The 21,543-nt window shown below is 38.1% G+C and overlaps 1 protein-coding gene across 1 annotated transcript in view; it reads right to left on the bottom strand.

The window, feature by feature from the left end:
• Positions 1-21,543, bottom strand: part of bub1 (BUB1 mitotic checkpoint serine/threonine kinase) — a 63,868-nt gene that overhangs the window by 24,080 nt on the left and 18,245 nt on the right. The window contains exons 5-13 of the mRNA XM_072551425.1: positions 18,670-18,785; positions 15,815-15,930; positions 15,312-15,406; positions 13,459-13,652; positions 11,773-11,885; positions 7,223-7,596; positions 5,667-5,722; positions 2,975-3,094; positions 896-1,027 (exon numbers count right to left, since the gene is read on the bottom strand). Of these exons, the coding sequence (XP_072407526.1) occupies positions 896-1,027; positions 2,975-3,094; positions 5,667-5,722; positions 7,223-7,596; positions 11,773-11,885; positions 13,459-13,652; positions 15,312-15,406; positions 15,815-15,930; positions 18,670-18,785 (1,316 nt within the window). The remainder of the gene's footprint in view (positions 1-895; positions 1,028-2,974; positions 3,095-5,666; positions 5,723-7,222; positions 7,597-11,772; positions 11,886-13,458; positions 13,653-15,311; positions 15,407-15,814; positions 15,931-18,669; positions 18,786-21,543) is intronic.

Below are 21,543 nucleotides of genomic sequence, written 5' to 3'. Positions count from 1 at the left end.
GTTTTTGCACAGAACAGAAGTCATGCAAATCACAGTGAGGCAAATGACCAGGATACTAAATGCCATTTAGAGGGAAAATGTCACTAACAATATAACTCCTTACAAAGTGCCATGGTATATTTTGTGTTCACCTGAAAAGAGAGACAGGGTTTCAATTTAAGTTTCAAGTCACTGGAAAGATCCTTCAATGCAATACTATTTGATTCAATGGAAAACATATTGAGCCAAGTTCAACACAGTGTATGAAGTTAAATCCAAAACTATCCCACGCAGGTGAGCAGACTAGCATTGAGCACTGACAGATACCTATAAGAGATTGTGTCCGGGGTGTTTGTTTCATTTTGTTGGGATTTTAAGATTTCATGACTTATAGTTTCACAGTTTAGAATACACTAGTCACTTTTATGACCTTGAATAAAAATGTGAATGCCTTATTACAAATATTTTGTACTATGGCTCATGCTTATTAGAAACTGAGCTATCTCATTTTATATCAAACAGCACAGGAAAGGCTACCATTCTATTGCGAGTTGAATGCTAATGTAAGTTCCAAGAAGAAATTGCAGAGGGTTAACCTGTGGCAAAACAAAATTAAATCCCTCAAGGGTGGATTGTAACAGTTCAAGATGGCATCTCACTATCATAAAGCAGTTTAAAGAATTGAGAATATTTTAACAAATCAGTATATGGGGATATTATTATTTTAAAGTAAAGGCACAGATAATGTGCAAAGCGAAATAAAATGTTTCTATTAAGATTTAATAATTGTCTTAATATGGAACACGTGCACATTGCATTAGTTTTAATGGATATTGGAGTTAGCAAATATATCCAAAATTAAAATAGCTAGAGCTGTGGCAAAGGAATAGAAGATAAACAAAATTTACAGACTTACCATCCTTTTTACAAAATACTTTGGAAACTCCATCCTGCATTTCTGTTTGATCTTCTGCAAAAGCACCATCATGTTCATCTACTTGAGGTAATTCAGGAATCACTGGTGCCTGAAACATATCCATTATAGCATCTACCACAAGAAAAGACAAATTAATTTTGGTTATGTTTTTACAATTTGTTCTGTATTGCACACTCATTCTAAATTCAATTTGTAATTTAAATACATTTACAAGTTAGAGGTAATGGTTTTTTAATTTCAGGCATGGTTACATTTTTGGGATTTTGCCAACTTTTAGTTCAGATTACTTTGGTCTCCTCAGTATCAATTCTAATTTACTAAACCTTCATTAGCGACCATTTTTGCCTTGAAATCTAGATCATCTTTCAGTAAGTTACTCAGGAAGCTAGCAGCTTGTTTGAATCCATTTGTGGGATATATGCATCATTGGTCAGGCCAGCAATGTTTTGCCAATTCTAAACTGCCTTCAAGAAGGTGGTAACAAGGCAATAACTTGAATTGTTGCAACACATGCAGTCAGTATATCCATAGATGAAGTTTCAGAATCTTGACCAAGAAATAGTATTAAAATTACAGGCAAAAGTGGCTAGACTCTGAAATTACAGATATTTGATTTATACGGTGCACTCAGCCATTACTTTAAAATCACTTGGAGTTAAGTAAATTGCCTAAAAACTGGCATCTGTACTTGGGGAAATCTCAGAAGGAGGCAGGGATGACATCTGCGATCATTATGGATGGCAACGTTCATGGAATCTCCTTCAATTAATTGCTTAATTGTTCACCAATGGCTGTGGCAGGACTTCAGTGACTTGAACTGATCCATTAGTTGTGAAATGATTTATCTGTGCCCATAAAATGTTGCTTCCACTACCAAGAATTTGTTAGTATTGTTGTAGCTTCATGAGGTCAGTGCTACATTTTTAAAATATATGCAGTGCTGCTCTTGGCATGGTCTCTTGTTCAACTCATTGCAGTGTTAATCCCTGGGTTTTGGATTTTTTCTTTAACAAAGGCTCACTTGTGGAATATAAGTGTCACTGGCTGGGCCAGCATTTATCGCCAACTGTCGCTGCCTTGAGAAGGTGATGGTGAGCTGCCTTCTTGAACCACTGCAGTTCACGCACTGAAGATAGATGCAAAAAGCCATTAGGGAGGAAAGTCAAAGATTTTGACCCAGTGGCACAGAAAAAAACCAGCAATATATATTTCCAAGTGAGGATGGTGAGTGGCTTGGAGGGGCATCTTGTCCCTGGTAGAGTGAGAGATACTTTGGGCCACGGGTATACAGATTTTTATGAAATACAATTAAATTGCTCATGATGACTCACAGCATCTCATGGTTGACTCAGTTTTGAACTCTAAATTTATTTCTAAACCTACCCCATGTAGAAGAAGTAGTGCCAAACAATGGAGTGTATACTCCATGTGAACATGACAAACTGTTTGCAAAAGCAGTGGTTCATCTGACTAACACTATCATCAATAGATGCATTTGTAACAGGTAGGTTAGTAAGATTGTGGCTGTACGTTTTTTTCTTGCATGTTAGTTTTTACATCACCTGCCACAAGTTCAATCTGATAGCTACATCCTTTCCCAATTGAATAGTTGGGCCAGTAATGGCCCTACCAAAATATTCGCAATGATGGATCCCCCCATTCAGAGTCTCTTTTATACTCTTACTGCTAACAGTATTTTTCCAGGTACTATGCAACGTGAAGTAGTATAGTAGGATACTTCAGCTGAGGGATAATAGTAAGTGGTAGGAGATTTTCTTGTCCACGTTTGTTTTTGACAAGTCATTATGGAGTCTAAGTCAATTTCAAGACTGTCAGGACTTCTTCCTTCTGACTATTGTGCCATTTCAGCAGGTCTGTCCTGCTGGTGAGGCACAGCATACCAGAGATGTAGACGGAGGAGTAAATGAGTGTTGTTAAATATAATTCTGTGAGCCAAAGGTAAGACAGTTGTTGTGTATCCATTTTTGTTTTCAAATTAATAAGATTTCTAAATCAACATATTACAATTTTCATGTATCAATGTTAACTGTTTCTTACCCAATGCTTCTTTGGTATAAACTGTTGGTGAAGGTAGCACTTTGGATGGAGTAGCTTGAACCAAGCCAAATGAAGAGTTTGGTGTGTGGGATCTATTCGCAATTGATCCAGAAACATTTCCTGTCAGAGTTGAATATTAAAGCCAACAATTAAATATTAAAAGATTTCACTCCCTAACGTATGATTGCTAAGGTGGCAGAAGAGAAAGTTCAAGAACAAAAATGCTATTTTCAGAGGCTTTGTCTTTTATAGCTAAGTTTGGAGGTAGGTGCCACCCACTTTTAATGGACCACTAGCAGACAAGAATGCTTGTGAAGAAGAATATTAAGTTACCTGGAGCCAAGAATTGACACACTGACCAAAGAAGTAATCACCTAACTTCCATAGCCAACATTAATGACTGACAAAAAGCAAAGTCAAAATATGTGAAGCTCAGACAATTAGCCAAGACTGCATACATATTGCCTCTAAACAAGGAATAGTTTTGTTCCTGCTGGCTGCTTACTCACTGCAGCAACTTGCCATACTTCCATGGTGCCTAAACCATGGTTTCATAATGACTTTTACTGTGATGGCAGGCCAGTCTGTCAACTGTGAGATAACTGCAAGGATAGATCTAACAAGTAGCTGAAGATTTACAAGTCAGAGATCTTCAGTTCATGAGAGTTAAAGCATGAAATAAATCATTCTAGGCAGCTGTTTTTGTCACTCTATCACATTCCGGATTGGAAGTACATCATTTTAACCAATGCATTGAGTACAACCTCAAGCTCTAGAGTGCAAGTTACAACTCTTGTATGTTCATGTAAAGCCAGAACAAAAATGGAGCGTGGGCTATCTAGGTTTAGTAACAAATTCTTGTGCATGCTGCAACCCTGCATCTATGGTGGTGGTGTTAGAGAAGGTGGGAAGGTCAGAGTTCCTAAGGCAATATGAATACTTCTGTACATGTTTTAATTTGGAGCTATGGACAGTAATGGCATAGGCTGCAAATTTGTTGCCCATCACAGAACTAACCAGGAATCTCTCCCAGAGTTACAGCCTGCCATTGGCGCATGTCAGAAGGATTAACAGGTAAATAATCAACCGGTTTAGCCCCATTGACTATTTTGAGAGTTACTTGAGTTTGCAATCGGTGGTGAAAATGTGTTGCTGGAAAAGCGCAGCAGGTCAGGCAGCATCCAAGGAACAGGAGAATTGACGTTTCAGGCATAAGCCCTTCTTCAACCCTTCTTCCTGAAGAAGGGCTTATGCCCGAAACGTCGATTCTCCTGTTCCTTGGATGCTGCCTGACCTGCTGCGCTTTTCCAGCAACACATTTTCAGCTCTGATCTCCAGCATCTGCAGTCCTCACTTTTTCCCTTTGAAATCGGTGGGTAAATAAGAATGAATGTTAGTTGGATTTTCAAAAGGTATTAAAACAATTGCCACAGATGAGGCTCTATTACACAATATTTTATATTACAAACGGTTTAGTATTTGGTAAATGGACAATAACCAGAGAGTAGAAATAAATGGGTTGTCTTAGGCTTATCACAGCATGAGTCTTAATTATATGCACTCTAAATAAATGGCAAAAATGACAGTTTCAAGCTTTTTTAATATACAAAACTAGGAGAATGTAAGGGAGTGGTATTATCATAAGACTGTTAATCCAGAGACCCAGGTACTTTTCTGGGGACCCTGGTTTGAATCCTGCCAAGGCTAATATTGGAATTTGGATTCAATAATAGTCTGGAATTAAGAATCTAGTGCTGACCATGAAACCATTGTCAATTGTTAGCGAAACCATCTGGTTTATTAATTTGTCTTCAGGGAAGAAAACTGCCATCTCTATCTACACACAACTTCAGACTCTCAGCAATATGGTTAACACTTAGTTGCTCTTTTGGCAATTAATGCTGGTCTGGTTAGTGACAACCCATGAATGATTTTAAAAAAGCACAGGAAAGGCCTTGGTGAGTGAGTAGTGCATATGGTTTTGGTCTTCTTACTCAAGAAAGAACTAAATTCAGATTGCCCAGATGGAGGGAATATCCTATGTTGAGAAATTGAGTAGATTAAGCTAACAGTATCCCTAAAATTTAAAAGAATAATAAAAGTCATCTTGCTGAAGAGGGGTTTGAATTGGAATGGAAATATTTTGACACAGATATTTACTAATTTGCTTTTTTTTAAAATCAGTTTTCAGTGGCTTTATTTCAGAGTTTCATTTTTTTGGTTTTAAGAATATTGTTGACTGTAGAAAACATTACTTTTCAATATCAGGCTCATTGGGAAAGATATCTAAATACACATTGAATAATACTGAAAAGGTAAAAGGGTACTTGGTTCTCCAGCATCTTGAGACAGCCTCAGCTGCTGAATAATGCAAGGAGAATGGGCTATCAATGGTAATTGAGCACCTAGGCTATCCAGCAGCTTAAATTGTTCTGATGGAAGGCAGCTGGGATCAGACTAGCTTGTGCAGTACCATTTGGAGCTAAGGGCCAATGAATCAAAACTATAAACAAAAAAGTAAACCTCCTGTATGATGTTATGAAATAAAGAGTACACTTACACGTCTGATTGCACACATGTTAGCTTTTAAAATTCTAACTTCATTTTTGTTTCATGATAGTTTTCAATTAGTGTTACTTTGCAAACGTGACAACAGCTCAAGTAAATGTTTTCCAAGTACAATATAAATTACCGTCTTTTGGTTTCGAGAGCGGGGTCCTAGAACTGTTACCACTTCTATTCATAGACCTAAAAGATTAAAATATGTTGTCTTACACAATTGCAGAGTCATTATGTTTTACTGAAAACAATTAGTCTGAGACACCACAGTTCAAACCCTTCCATTTATTTTTCTTTTGAATTAATAGACGTTGTAGGCGAATATAATGTTACACAGGCTTCATGTTATTACATGAGAAATCCAGAGCCCTGGATAAATTATTGAGAGACAAAATTCCACCAGGATACGTGGAATTTAAATTCAGTTAATTAAGTAAACATGGAATAAAGTTGAAGAGCCAGTTAGGGTGACTGTTAAACTGTCAGATTATGATAAAAATCTATAAAGTTCACTAGGAAATTAGATCTACCATGTGGTGTGTGTGCAAGAGCCTGTGTGTGCAAGAGTATGAAAACCTGTACAACAATGAAGTTTGCAACCTTAGCAAATCTATCATTGATTCTTCCTGCTGCAGGCAAGAGAAAGAAATAGTTAGCTACCTTTAAATAGTCCATTTGCAATAATGGATAGCAAGCCGAAACGTATAGCAATTAGCTCGGGATTCAGATTAGAAGTCTCATGTGTAAAGGTTCAGTCACAGGGCAATGCAACCAAATGAGTCTTCATTTCTGTGTAAAGCACGTTCAGCTACATGAGATTAAATGAGTTCACTGACTAAAGTGGTAAGCTCCAAAATGGCAGTACATTCAAAAATCAGTTATTATGTCACAATCTGTCTGCACCGGCATACTTCCAATGGAATTGACTGAACAATGACACCTGGCACAATCTGCAGCTGAATTGTTCACCTATGTATCAGATGTCATTTTGGTTCAAAATAGGATCCATTCATCAATGCATAATAATAAGATCGATATTGTGCTCTAATTGTCTAACAGATACTTGAATATTGGACTTGAGTTATGGCAAGGTTTGCATGCCTATAGAAGTGTATTTCAGATAAATCACGTAATCTTCAGAAAACAAGGAAGAGGAAGAAGAAAGTGCAAGAAAATGTAAACATCTCGCAGGGGTTTTTGATATTTGTTTCTGAAGTGTTTGGGGGAAATGATATGCAAATATTTATTTATTCCACCTTTGCTTCCACACAGACGCCAATGATCAATATTGTATGACTCCAGTCCTATAACAATAGACCAGAATGGGAAGGAGGTAGGGCAATTCAGTTGCTTTTTTTAGAAAATTCTGTCAATTTTCTTAATGTTTTCTGTTGTCAGCCAAAATTTATAGTTTTTTTGCTTATTTGCATTGTGTTATGGACTTAAATTCACAAATAAGAGTCACTAGGCTATTGCATTGATATCCAAGTGGTAATGTGTCAATTAAAACACCGAAGATTTGTGCACTGTTTTGATGCTTTGCAAATACTTCAAAAGGTAATCAAAATCAAACCAGAAAGGATCATTCAAACTAAGCTTCTAAAAGGCATTTAAGAAAACAGTATTTATCATTACCAAGACACTCAATATAAACATTTTAAGATTAAAAAATGTAGCAAAAATACGTACTGTTCCCGACTGTTGCTCTCATTTAAACCCGTAACTAGGGATCTGGACAGTGGCTCCACTTGTGTCCGCGTGTCACTGACCCCTTTATCTGCCTCTTCATAAATTCTAGACACAGTTTGAACTCCAGGAGATTTCAATTTATCATCTACTGTTGGCAACAATGATGACATCTCACATTGGGGTTGATGCAGATGAGCTGTAGCAAAACTTGTGGTTGTGACTTTTCTAGCACAAACTTCTAAAGCTGAATTTTGTTCCTTTATTAGCCTTTTGTCCATTTTCATTTGTAAAGCAGTAGCTGAAGATTCTGCCACAGACCTGGTTGGTTGAGTTGATGATTCAGGAATCAGCTGCAAGGAGTTTTGGGATGACATCTGCTTAACAAAATTTTAAACATTTAGAGAGCACATTAAAGGCACTCTGAATCAATAGTTTGAGATTTCTATTTTTACTAGGAGGGTAAGCCTTTGGAATTTTCTACTGCAGGAGAGCTGTGAAAGATCACTTATTGAATATGTTTTAAATAGAGTTTAACAAATTTCAAAATTACCAATGATGTAAAGGAATGAGGAGATAGTGGAGGATAAAAAGGTACTGAAGAAGAACTACAATTATTTTGAAATGCTACTTCCAAATGGTTATTTATTTTAAATATCAGTGTGATTATAAATGTACTAGTTAGAATAGCCACACTAATCATTTTTAGTATAAAATGTACACATTTACATTAAAATTTGATCCTGCGCTAACTGTGATACTACAGTTAAAAATTTAGAGTTTGGTTTAAGCTCAGTTGGTTGGACTGCTAGTTTGCAATGCAGAATGACAACAACCATGTTCAATTCCTATAGTAGCTGAGGTCACTACAAAGACGCACCTTCTGAACTTGTCCTTTGTTTGAGGCATCATGACCCTCAGACTTAAAAGAGAGCAGCCTATGGTCCTTTGGGATTATGGCAACTTTCAGTTCATAGTAGAAAGTCAATTAGTTATTAGTAAGCTTTTCTTGAGAAAATACAAGTATAGTAGGTAACTGAAAAATCAGTTAACTTCAGGTTAGAATAATAGCTTTTATTGTCACATATACTCAATGAGTAGTAAAAGGTTTATACATCGCCAATTACAGTGCCAACTTAGGTACAAAAAGTACCTAGGCACAGCTTCTTTAGTTACAAGACCTTAGACAATAGAGACTAAAATATCCAACATTGCAGTAAAGACGCATTGAGAATGCAATGTGAAGAGAGAGATGTTGAAGACTGCAAGCATTGTTGAGGGAACTTGGTATAATAAAATGTATGTATCTTTGACCATGCTCCATACACTATGGCACTACGATTAAAATAAGCTTATGCTCCAGCAGTATTAACAATACACAGAATTCAATGATATATTCTGTCATTGAGTCATAGGGACATACAGCATGGAGACAGGCCTTTTGGCCCAAACTGGTCCATGCCAACCATAATGTCTGTTCATGCTAACCCCATTTCCCAGCTCTTGGTTCATAGCCTTCTAATTCGTTCTTATCCATATATTTGTCCAAATGCCTTTTACACGTTGTTAAAGTACCTGGCTCAACCACTTCCGCTGGCAGCTCATTCCATATGCGCACCATCCTTTGTGTAAAAAGGTTGCCCGTCAGGTTCCCTTTTATTCTTTCCCCTCTAACCTTAAATTGATGGCATCTAGTCCTCGATTTCCCCAACCTATCCACACCTCTCATGATCTTATACACCTCTATAAAGGACCCCCTCAGTCTCCTACACTTTAAATAGAAAAGTGCTATCTTGTCCAACCTTTCCCTATAACGCAGATCATTGAGTCTAGGCAACATCCTTGTAAATTTCTTCTGCACTCTTTCCAGTTTCATAACATCCTTCCTGTAGCAAAAGTGACCAAAATTGAACACAATACTCCAAGTGCAGCCTCACCAACATAACTTCCCAACTTCTATACTCAGCGTCCTGACTGACGAAGGTCAAATGTGTCAACAGCCTTCTTCACTGCCCTGTTTACCTGTGCTTCCATTTTCAGAGAACTCTGAACCTGAACTCTAAGATCCTTCTGTTCCACTACACTCCTTAAGGCCCTACCAGTCACCATGAACTTCCTACCTTGATTTGACTTTACTAAATGCAAGACCTCACACTTATCACATTTGCCATTTCTCAGTCCACTTCCTCAGCTGATCAAAGTCCTGCTAAAATTTCTGATAAGTTTCCTCCCTGTCCAAGAGACCGCCTATTTTCGTGTCATCAAACCTACTAATCATGCCTTGTACATTCTCATCCAAATCATTTATATGGATAACAAACAGCAATGGGCCCAGCACCCATTCAAGGCACTCCACTAGTCAGAGGCCCACAGTCCAACAAGCATCCTTCCACTATTACCCACTGCTTCCTACCATCAAGCCAATTTTGTAGTCAATTTGCCAGCACGCCCTAGATTCCATGTGATCTAACCTTCCAGAGCAACCTACCACGTGGAACCTTATCAAAAGCCTTACTGAAATCCATACAGACTACGCTTACTGCCCTGCCCTCATCAACCTTCCTGGTCACTTCATCAAAGAACTTTAACAAATTTATAAGGCATAATCTCCCACTCAAAACCATGCTGACTACTCCTAATGAAACCCTGTCTTTCCAAATACATGTACATCTTATCTCTCAGAATTTTCTCAAATAAGTTACCTCCAACAGATGTTAAGCTTACTGGTCTATAGTTCCCAGACTTTTCTTTGCAGCCCATCTTGAATAACGGCACAACATTCCTTACCCTCCAGGACCTCACCCCCGGCTAATGACGATGCAAAAATATCAGCCAAGCCCTCCACAATTTCTTCTCTAGCCTCTTGAAGTGTTCTTGGATATATCTGGTTTATTCATCTTCATATATTCTAATACATCCAACACCTCCTCTGCTGTAATATAGACTGTCCCTAAGATATCACCACTAACTTCCCAAAGTCTTCATCTTTCATAGTTTAACCATATGAAATATAGGACAAGGTTAGCTCTAGTAATTAAAATATTGTTTTCCCAAGGGGTTTTCTGCATGCTATAGCTAGTTTCATGGCACTGCATGCAATGGGTTATTTTCTTTCACTGATATGATTTTTTTAAAAAGCAGTAAGCACATACATGTTTCAGTTTTGCATAAAGGTTTATAGCTTGGTAGCTGGTTGCCGTTGTTGTGGGTATGTTTGCCGAGCTGGGAATTTGCAGATGTTTTATCCCCTTCCTAGGTGACATCCTCAATGACGTGAAGCCTCCTGTGAAGCGCTACTTTATGGTGTGGTTGGAACTTATTCGATTTTGTTCTTGCTGCTTCTGGTTGCCGGTTCCGGTTGTCTGGTCCAGTGATCAGAGTATTGCATCTAGGTCAATGTGTTTATTGATGGAATCCGTGGATGAGTGCCAAGTTTCTAGAAATTCTCTGGCTGTCCCCATTTGGCTTGTCTTATTAATGCTGCGTTGTCCCAATCAAATGTATGGGCCTTGTTGTCTGTGTGTGTACTAGGGATGGCTAGTCGTGGCGTTTACAGGCTAGTTGATATTCATGAATGTGGATTGCTAGTTGTCTGCCTGTTTGTCCTGTTTAGTGTTTCGTGCAGTCTCTGCATGGAATCTTGTACACGTTTGTCCTGCACATGATGGGTATTGGGTCTTTGGTTCTGGTGAATTGTTGTCTCGAGCATGGCTGTTGGTTTAAATGCTGCCATATGAAGGCCTTCCGTTCAAAATGTCAATTCTCCTGCTTCTCGAATGCTGCTTGATCACTGTGCTTTTTCAGCACCACCCTTTTCAACTCTGCAGCCCTCACTTTCTACTTAGTATTTATACACACAGAAAATAAGGACCACAACTTCGACTGGGACAACTCAGCAATAATAGGACAAATCAAACAGAGGACAGCCAGAGAATTCTTGGAAGTACTCATCCATGGACTCCACCAATAAACGTATTGACCTAGATCCAACATACTGACCACTGCAACAAACATTCAGAACTGGCAACCGGAAGCAGCGGGAACAATACCAAATAAATTCCAACCAACACAGCACAGCAGTGTTTGACAGGAGGCTCCACAACACTGAGGATGTCACCTAGAAGGAGGACAGAATGTCTGCAAACCAAATTCCCAGCTCAGCAAACATATCCACAACAACAGATGACTTCTTAACATTTTTGGAAGAAGTAAGTTGCATTTTTTAAAATAAAAGATGGAAAATTAATGGAGCATCTGCCAATGTAGAAGCAACAATACTGCACAGCTGAAGCAGTGACAAGCATTCTTTTGGTTATGAGAAAATGTAGTGTTAAATATTCAGTTTTGAAGAATAAAGTAAACCTGGTTTGCTCCGTAATACTGATCAAATGTGACTAAACATTGTGTACATTTAGCAATATTTTAACATTAGTTTATCTTTTACCAAATAATTTTAAAATGTAATTTTGAACTCTATTTTTATGCATATACAATGTATTAAAGCTTTACAAAATCTCAAATAGGTATCTTTTCTAAAAGCAGACAGATCTCACCTGCAGTATTTCTTGCTCCCGTTCCTGAGTTAACTTCAGTTGTACTTTCAGTTGTTCCAGTTTTTGCTCCAGTGATCTGATTTCATCAGATTTGGAAGCTGTGCAAATCTTCTCTTCAATTTTTTTGAACAAAATAAAAATTACCATTTGAATCTTTAAACAGACAATTACATTTTGTATAAAAAATATTAGGGCATATTAGAATGCTAAGTGGCAGATTATTTCACTCTTAGAAAATAGTGACCAATTATAAGGGCAAAGGAGCATTTTCACTCTGAATTTAATCAGTTGCAACAGATTGAGGAGATGAGTCATTTAAACTTTATCTTCAGAAAAGTAAAACTACATACCAAGCCAGGAAAATGGCCAGAATTTCCCAAAAATCTGCTAAAACTCATTATTCATATAAAAGCAGTTGATCTCAAGATTGAAGCATTTGGAGAATTCAAGCCAGGCCACTTTAGAGGGAAATAAGGAAACATAAAGCAACCAGACAGTTTCTCACTAAAAGGCTGTGGCATTTTGAGAAAATGAAAAATATAATTACAGATGAAGGACAATTCAGTTTTGTTAGGTAAGTGCATCAAAAGATATGAAGCAAAAGCAGGGAAATAAAGTTGTAATAGCTCAATCATAATAAAAATAACTTGCAAAGTAGGTAACAATTGCTGTTCCTTTAAAATGACTTCCACTTGAAATAAACTAAGTTTCCATTTTTGAAGAGTCCTGAATGTTTTCAGGGAAGAGATTGTCAGAGGTGCCATACTTTGGATTGTGTGTTAAATCAGAGGCCTCAGTTTAAAGGTGAATGAATGCGTTAAGCTTGAGACATTGAATGAATGAGAGAAGTTCTACTCATTGAATTAACACGTGCAGTTTGTTTCATTGAACGACTGAGTGCAGTTTGATGCATTGAATGAATGAATGCATTTGGATTCATTAAATGAATGCGTTAAGTTTGTTTCATTGAATCAATGAATAACGTGGCATTATTTTGAAGATGGTCAGGGGAGTTATTCATGCTCCCTTGGTCAATGTTTGTCCCTCAGTCAACACCACAGTTAACACTTGGTCAGGTTTGCGAACATTTGGCAAGTAAACAATTTCCTATACGGGTAGTTTTTCTATAACGTGATGGTTACGTTCTTATGCAACCTTAGGTTATAGAAAAATCGTGCTTTAGAAACAGCACTTAAAGTGCTGGTGATGTAATCATATTACAGCCAACATTTGTTTTAAAAGTTCACACTTTGAAACAGTGTCCCCAATTCATCAACCACGTTACAGCGAATTTGCATTAACAAAACATGCATTATAGGAAGATGACCTGTATTACAGCACTGACTACACTTCAAAATTGTCTCATTATTTGTCATGTATTCTGGGATCCTTGGTGGTTGTGAAAAATCACAATACAAATTCAAGTCCTTTGGTTTACATATCCCTAGAAACCTACCATTTTTTAAACATGGAATACTTGGAAGGTACTATTTTAAATTTTTGTTTCATAAAGTATTGACTTCAATGGTGCCATTGACAAACAATGTTGCAACAGCAATGAGCAATAAATAAAAGGCTAGAAACCCACACTGCCAAAGAAGGAAGCAAAAACTAAAAGCTTCTCAGCAGTTCCAATAAGTTCTAGTGAATGGCTAAAAGTCATAAGTAAAACTAAAAAAAACATACTCCATTCCTCCTTTTCTTTGAGTTGGCTTCGTGCAAAATAATCCTTAGCTCGAATTTCTTCAAAACACATTTCTTTATCTCCAGAAAAGAGAACATCTTTGTGATACATGATGACTTGCTGAACTTCACCAACTGCTTCCTGATTTTTACCCTGGTTGTCATTTTGATTCACAATCTTAGGTGCTTTTGGAATTCTAAATGGTTAATAGAAATAAGAAAACTTGTGAGAGATAGTTACTGAAATCATATCACGTAATCAAATGAAAATTATTCACAATCACACAAAGATCTAAATGGAAGATGTCACGTTAGATACAAAATGATTAGTTTAAAAAACCTGTAATGTGTTGGTACTCCAAAATAAGAGCTAATATCGTTCATTACAATTTATTCTGTGAAGTAGAGAAAATGGTTCAAATGAGAAAACAAATTTGGAAGAGGAGTAAGTCATTCAGCCCTTTGGGCCTGCTTTGCCATTTAATAAGCACATGGCTGATCTAATTACTCCACATTCCTCCCCAACCTCAACCACTTACTATTCTATTGCTGATCAAGAACCTATGTACTTCTGCCTTAAAAAGTATTCAAGCTCTCTACTTCCACCTCCTTAAATTTAAGTGTTATTTATTGTACTCGATTCACTTCTCAATTTGGAGATGGGGAAGGAGGGAGAGATTTGGAAGAGTGAGTTAATGACTAACAAACAACTTTCAATATAAATATGTTTGCAGTTAAGCCTATGAATATTAAGTAATAAAAAATATCATTACTGGCTTGGGAATTGGTGGTAAAAATAAGTGTAGAATTTGTGGCAGTAGTTACAGAAATTGTGTTTGTCTTTCTAGATATTGATCTGAGCAAGTTGAGACTCATCGGAGGTTAGATTTGGGTCGAGGCATAAAAGGAAAAACAAAAATATTGGAAATTCTCAGGAGGCAAGGCAGCTTCTCTGGATTGAGAAACAAAATTAACATTCAGATCAAAGATCACTACAGCCCTTATGAGCATTTCCCAGATTTTATGTTTTAGTTTGAGTTTTCCAGTTAATTAGCCGAGTACAGGAACCATAGAAAAGTGGTTAGTAGCTGTTTTCAGACCAGAGGAAGGTTTATAGTAGAGTTCCCAGGGTTTTTAAAAATTATTTATTCATGAGTTGTTGGCGTCACTTGCTGGGCCAGCATTAATTGTCCATTCTTGACTGCCCTCAAGAAGATGATGGTGAAGTCCCTTCCTGAACCACTGCAGTTTATATGGTGTAGGTACCCCATAATTTTGCAAGGGTCTATGTTATGACTGTGTATACAGGACAAGATTTCAAAATTTGCAAATGACAAAACATGAAGATATTACTAACAGTGAGGAGAATACTGTAGCACTTCAAAAGGACATGGACAGCAGGTGAATGAGCAAACAAGTATCAGATGAAATTTGATGCAAAGAAGTGTGGTGCTTCATTTTGGTTATAAGAATGTTAAGACACAAAATAACACAAAAGTATATAATTCTAAAAGTAGTGTAAGAGCAAAGGGAAATAATTCATTGACAGTGGCAAGACAAGTTGAAAGATCAGTCTACAGCATACTAGGCTTTATCAATAGGGGCACAGAGTATAAAAGCAAGCTAGGTACAATGTGCATAGAGAACATTACTTTGGTCTCAACTGGAGAATCACATCAGATTTCGGACAGCACATTTGAAGAAGGTATGAGGACATCTGTGAGGGTTCACAAGAGTACCTCTATGCATGAAGATTGAAGAATTAGGACAGTTTTCCAAGGAGAAAAAAAGGCAGAAATGAAATTTGGTAGAAGTATTCAAAATCATTATACACCCATTCAAATACAATTACTTACAAACTATCAGACTCTGTACCACAAAGAGCAAACACAGTTTGTTTACTGTCACAGCTATTTTGTATGTTGTCTTGTAATACCTGCAGATGTAAACCCTAAAAAAAAATTTACAAGTACAAATTTCAACAGTTAGTCTGAAATTGCAATTTGCAGTTGCATGCACTAGTAATACACAGAAAAAATACATTGCTTATGAATTTTATTACCTCCTTATCTTCAGAAAGTATTATCTCTTTGCTTGGAAACCAATGGTATCTGATCCAAGTAATCACTTTTTTTAAAAAAATGCACAAGTCTTGACAAGTAAGCTGTTTGACTAAGGCCGCATCATAGCCAAGCACAAATCCAGTGAAGGGACAAAACTACAAATGTTCTACTATTTTCAGGAGATATGGCTATGCAGTCATTTATCATAGAATTTTGAGAACAAATAGATTGCGAATGACAAGCTCATATTTAATTGCCATCTTAAATTACAATTTTACATAATCAAAAATAGTTACCGGAGATCTGGGAAATGTCTCTGGACCCATAGATGCAGCGTTCAAACTTAATTTATTCAAAGCAGACAAATCTTGACCAACAGGCTGAAGATTTTCCAAAGTTTCATGTGGAAAACCTAAACAAGTAGAACACTTAATTTAAATGTAATATGCAGATTTTTACAGTTACAAATGCTCAGTCATCTTTGCACAATTCCTCCTAAACAAAAGAAAAACTAGGATCTCAACATATGAAATCTGAGCAGAAGTAAGCTTTTCAGCCCAAAAATCTTGTTCTGCCATTTTATAAGCTCATAGCTGATTGGATTTTGTGGCCGTAACTTCGCTCTTCTGCTTGATTGCAAAAACACAAACTAGTTTTTGATTCAAGGACTACTTTTTTTTGGGGTGGTGGGGCGGGGGGGGGGGCTATTTTTTCATTTTTGCATGATGCCATCAAATAACAACCCTTCCATATTTCTGTTGATATTCAGGATAATTGGACTTTCAGAAGTAGATTTAGAATAATTCATCAATATCATCAATCATTATCAACTCCCCATCAAACTTAAAGCCATGACTTACAAGGAAGGCATTAATTTCCCAGATACCACAATATTTTGTACACATTGGTACAATACAATATGTATAAATTACCATAATATTTTAAAAATTACCACATTTCTAGACACAAAAAGCCATCACCCTAAACACAATACACAGACTGGAGAGGTCACAGCTATTACATTTCCATTATGCCTACACAAAGCTAGAATATTTCACCTAGACACTGAAGATAATATTTCCTGCAGCTCTGAAATCTGTCCGTCTCAGCCTTGAATATACTTAAATGACCCAGCCTTCATAGCCCTCTGCAATGAAGAATTTCACAGATGCAATATCATTTGAAAGAAAAAAAATCCTCTTCATCTTGGTCTTCAATGGGTGACTTCTTCTTTAGATAATGCCCTCTGGTTTTAGATTGGCAAATCATCTTTCCTTCCAAACATCCGAGGAATCTTGCACATTTCAATGATGTTTCCTGAATTCCAATAAGTACGAGCCCAACTTATGCAAACTCTCCTCATAAGAAAATCCTCCCTATCTGTGGTCAACTAAGTTAACCTTCTCTGGGCTGCCTTCAATGTACAAACGGACCAAAATTGCTCACAGTATACCATTTGTGGTTTGATTAGTGCCTTGTATACTTTAGACAAGCCCTAATTTAGTTGTGTATCTTGTTATAAAATACAGTGAAAAGTGTTGTATAATGTCACCATTCTCCTATGCCATCTTAAAACACAGAAAAAGAAACCAAAACAAAGAATATAAAGGCAGAAAAATTAAGAAATAAAGAAGAAGGTGTTCAACTTTACAGTCCTTCATGTTCTGTGCTACATCATGTTCGCCAGGCACGAGTCCCTTTCACAGCGCTGCTGCCGCTGGAACGAAAATCACTAATCTTCGGCATCATCTTGCCTCCAAAGACACCCTTTCCAGTATGAGTCTTCACTGGACCTCACCAATGCTACTGTGTACCACACTGGCCCAAACTTGACTCTGCCGCCACCTTGACTCCACTTCGGTCCCACCTCACCGATGCAACCGTTGCTGATGCTGCCGGGTCTCATACGGGCCCAAACCCGCCTCCACTGCCGTTTCCATGAATCTGCGCTGAATGCAGACGCCACAGGAAACCCAAACATGTCACCCCAGCAGCAGCCATGAGTTGGAACTACCACCACCTCAACAACACAGAAGCCACCAGGAACACAAACTCACATCAAATGCTACTGCCATAAGCCCACACTGTTGGGCCCACTCGTCATTGCCATTACCCTATGACCAAGCTATTATCTCATCAAGGGGTGGGTAAAATAACATAGAAGAGAAAAAAAAGAAAATGAAAGAGAGGAGAGAGAGAGAGAAAAAGAAGAGCGGACAAAGCAGATGAGCTCAGGCTCAGCAGCCCTACTCTACCACCATCTTACTGGAAGCTATCCTCATGGTTATACTTCTGTCCCTTTGAAATTAAGGCCAACATTCCATTTACTTTCCCCACTATCTGTTGAACTTGAATGCTCTCTCATATTTTAAGATCCCTAAATCCCGCGGTGTTGTAGCCTTCTGCAATCTTCCTCCATTTAAATGATATTCTGCGTGTTTATTCTTCATGCCAAAATGCATAACCTCACATTTTTCCACATTATATTCCATTTGGCAAGTTTGATATCTTGGTCTACTTCTTCATTGCTTAGCCACCTTCCCACAATACCTTTCTGTGTAAGCGCAAGCTTGTGGGTTTCCTCCAGGTGCTCCGGTTTCCTCCCACAGTCCAAAGATGTGCAGGTCAGGTGAATTGGCCATGCTAAATTGCCAGTAGTGTTAGGTAAGGAGTAAATGTAGGGGTATGGGTGGGTTGCGCTTCGGTGGGTCGGTGTGGACTTGTTGGGCCGAAGGGCCTGTTTCCACACTATATTCTAATCTAATCTAATCTAATCTACAAGACCTGGTCTTTGTTTGATGTCCAGGCCCCAGAGACTTCCTTCAGGTGAAATAAGCGTCTCTATCACCAGTGAGACAAGCTTTATATTCTCAGTTTAATTTTTGAACTTAAATTCCACCATCTGGAATTATGATGAAATTTGAAATCATACCCCCATGGAACAATAGTCTGGGACATGAGTTACTACACCAGTGGAGTTACTATTAGGCCATTATCTCTCATACAAACATCCTTCCATAGTAGTCAGAATTAAATACTGTACATCAGCTGAGACCAAATCAGTGATTTTAAAAGGTATTTCAAACCTATTTACATTTATTTACCACAGCACAAAACAAAACTAATATTTTATTTTAAAACTGAAACTCACCATTTTGAGATCCAAACATCATACTATGTTGATTCCCCAGAGGTTCAGGTTTAGGTCTTATGGGATTTTCTGTTCTAACTGGAAGAAGATTCTGAGATGTACGATCCCTAAAACATCTATTAAAAATAGCATATGACCAATTGTCTGACTCACAATAAAACAAAACAAAATATATAGCAAACAAGATTTTTAAAATTATATTAGTAGTGATATATAAACATCAAATTGTTAGTTATGTAACAAACTTACATAAGATTATCTTTGCAGTATCTGGCACATCAGGAGATTTTATTTAAAAAAGGTAACGAACGGCACCTTATACACACGTTCAGACTTCAAAATGTTATATAAACAGTGATTACTTTTTCTTGAACATTACATTCTTGAACATTACATTCTTCATTCATGGTGTCCAAGTGTCACTGGCCAGGCCTACATTTATTGCCCATCCCTAACTGCCCACTTGGTGGTGGTGAGCTGCTTTCTCAAACTGCTGCAGTTTTGGGGATGTTGGGACACCCATTGTATTTTTAGGTAGGGAGTTTCAGGATTGTGACCCAGTAAAAGTGAAGGAACAATGAGTGATATAGGTCCTAATCCCATCCATCTGTTGCCCTTGTCCTTATCGGTGGAGAACACAGGTTAGGAAGGTGATGTTGCAGGAACCTTGTGAGTTATTGTAGTATATCTTCTAGTTAGTACACACTGCTATCACTGTGTGTTAGTTACAAACGGAGTGAAAGTTGAAGGTAGTGGATGGGGCTGCCAATCAAAACAGACCGTTTTATCATGGATAGTGTCAAGCTTATTGAATATTGTTGGAGTGGCACTCATTCAGGCAAGTAGAAGGCATTCCATCACACTACTGACTCATGCTTTAAAAAATTATGAATAGACATTAGGGAGATAGGACCCAAGTTACTCATTGCAGAATTCCTAGCCTCTAACTTGCTGTTAATAGCCACAGTATTTAAATGGTGTGGTTCGAATTCTGGTCAATGATATTTCTTTAAGATGTTGATGGTGGGGATCTCAGCAATGGAAACACTATTGAAAATTAAGGAGCAATAGTTAGACTCTCTCTTGCTGGAGATGGTCATAGCCTCGCACTTGCCACTTGCGAGCCCAAACCTGATCAGGTCTTACTACATTTGGACAAGGAGCAGCAAAATCGATGTTTCGGGCAAAAGCCTTTCATCAGGAATAAAAGGGCTTTTGCCCGAAACGTCGATTTTGCTGCTCCTCGGATGCTGCCTGAACTGCTGTGCTCTTCCAGCACCACTAATCCAAAATCTGGTTTCCAGCATCTGCAGTCATTGTTTTTACCTACATTTGGACAAGGACTACTTCAATTTCTGAGATGTTGTGAATGATGCTGAACTCTGAGGATCTTCTTTGATTGCACGTCAGTCATTGATGAAGTAGCTGAAGATGGTTGGGTTGATGACACTACCTGACAAATGGGACTCTTGCAGAGGTTGAGTCCCTACCTCTGCACGAGAAGACTTTGTGGAGTGCCTCAGAGATGGATTCTTAGAGCAGCTGGTGCTGGAGCTGACCAGGGAGAAGGCAATTCTGGATTTGGTATTGTGTAACGAACCAGAATTGGTCAAAGACCTCGAAGTGAAGGAGCCATTGGGAAGTAGTGACCATAATACATTAAGCTTCAATCTGCAATTTGAGAGGGAGAGGGTATAGTCGGAAGTGACAATATTTCTGTTGAATAAAGGGAACTATGGAGCTATGAGGGAGGAGCTGGCCAAAGTTCAATGGTGCAATACCTTAGCAGGGATGACCGTGGAGGAACAATGGCGGATATTTCTGTGTATAATGCAGAAGTTGCAGGATCAGTTCATTCCTAAAAGGAAGAAAGATCCCAGGAGGAGGCATGGGCGGCCATGGCTGACGAGGGAAGTTAAGAAACATATAAAGTTAAAAGAGAAAAAGTATAACATAGCAAGGATAAGTGGGAAAACTGAGGACTGGGAAACTTTTAAAGAGCAACAGAGGATTACTAAGAAGGAAATATGCAGAGGAAAAATGAGGTACGAAGGTAAACTGGCCAATAATATAAAGGAGGATAGTAAAAGCTTTTTTACGTATGTGCAAGGCAAAAAAATGGTTAGGACTAAAATTGAGCCCTTGAAGACAGAAACAGGGGAATATATTACTGGGAACAAAGAGATGGCAGAAGAATTAAATGGGTACTTCAGATCTGTGTTCACTGGGGAAGACACAAGCAATCTCCCTGAGGTAACAGTGGCTGAAGGACCTGAACTTACGGGAATTTATATTTGCCAGGATTTGGTGTTGGAGAGACTGTTAGGTCTGAAGGTTGATAAGTCTCTGGGGCCTGATGGTCTACATCCCAGGGTACTGAAGGAGATGACTCGGGGAAATCGTGGATGCGTTGGTGATTATTTTCCAGAGTTCGATAGATTTAGTGTCGGTTCCTGAGGATTGGAGGGTGGCTAATGTTATACCACTTTTTAAGAAAGGTGGGAGAGAGAAAGCAGGAAATTACAGACCAGTTAGTCTGACCTCAGTGGTGGGAAAGATGCTGGAGTCTATTATAAAGGATGAAATTACAGCACATCTGGATAGTAGTAACAGGATAGGACAGAATCAGCATGGATTTATGAAGGGGAAATCATGCTTGACTAATCTTCTGGAGTATTTTGAGGATGTAACTCTGAAGATGGACGAGGGAGATCCAGTAGATGTAGTGTACTTGGACTTTCAAAAAGCTTTTGATAAAGTCCCACACAGGAGGTTAGTGAGTAAAATTAGGGCGCATGGTATTGGGGGCAAAGTACTAGATTGGATTGCAAATTGGTTGGCTGTTGGGAAAAAAAGGGTAGTGATAAACGGCTC

The sequence above is a fragment of the Chiloscyllium punctatum genome, chromosome 3 (assembly GCF_047496795.1).
Source record: "Chiloscyllium punctatum isolate Juve2018m chromosome 3, sChiPun1.3, whole genome shotgun sequence".
Classification (NCBI taxonomy): domain Eukaryota; kingdom Metazoa; phylum Chordata; class Chondrichthyes; order Orectolobiformes; family Hemiscylliidae; genus Chiloscyllium; species Chiloscyllium punctatum.
Note: the sequence above shows the minus strand (reverse complement) of the source record. Positions and strands in the feature narration are given on the sequence as shown.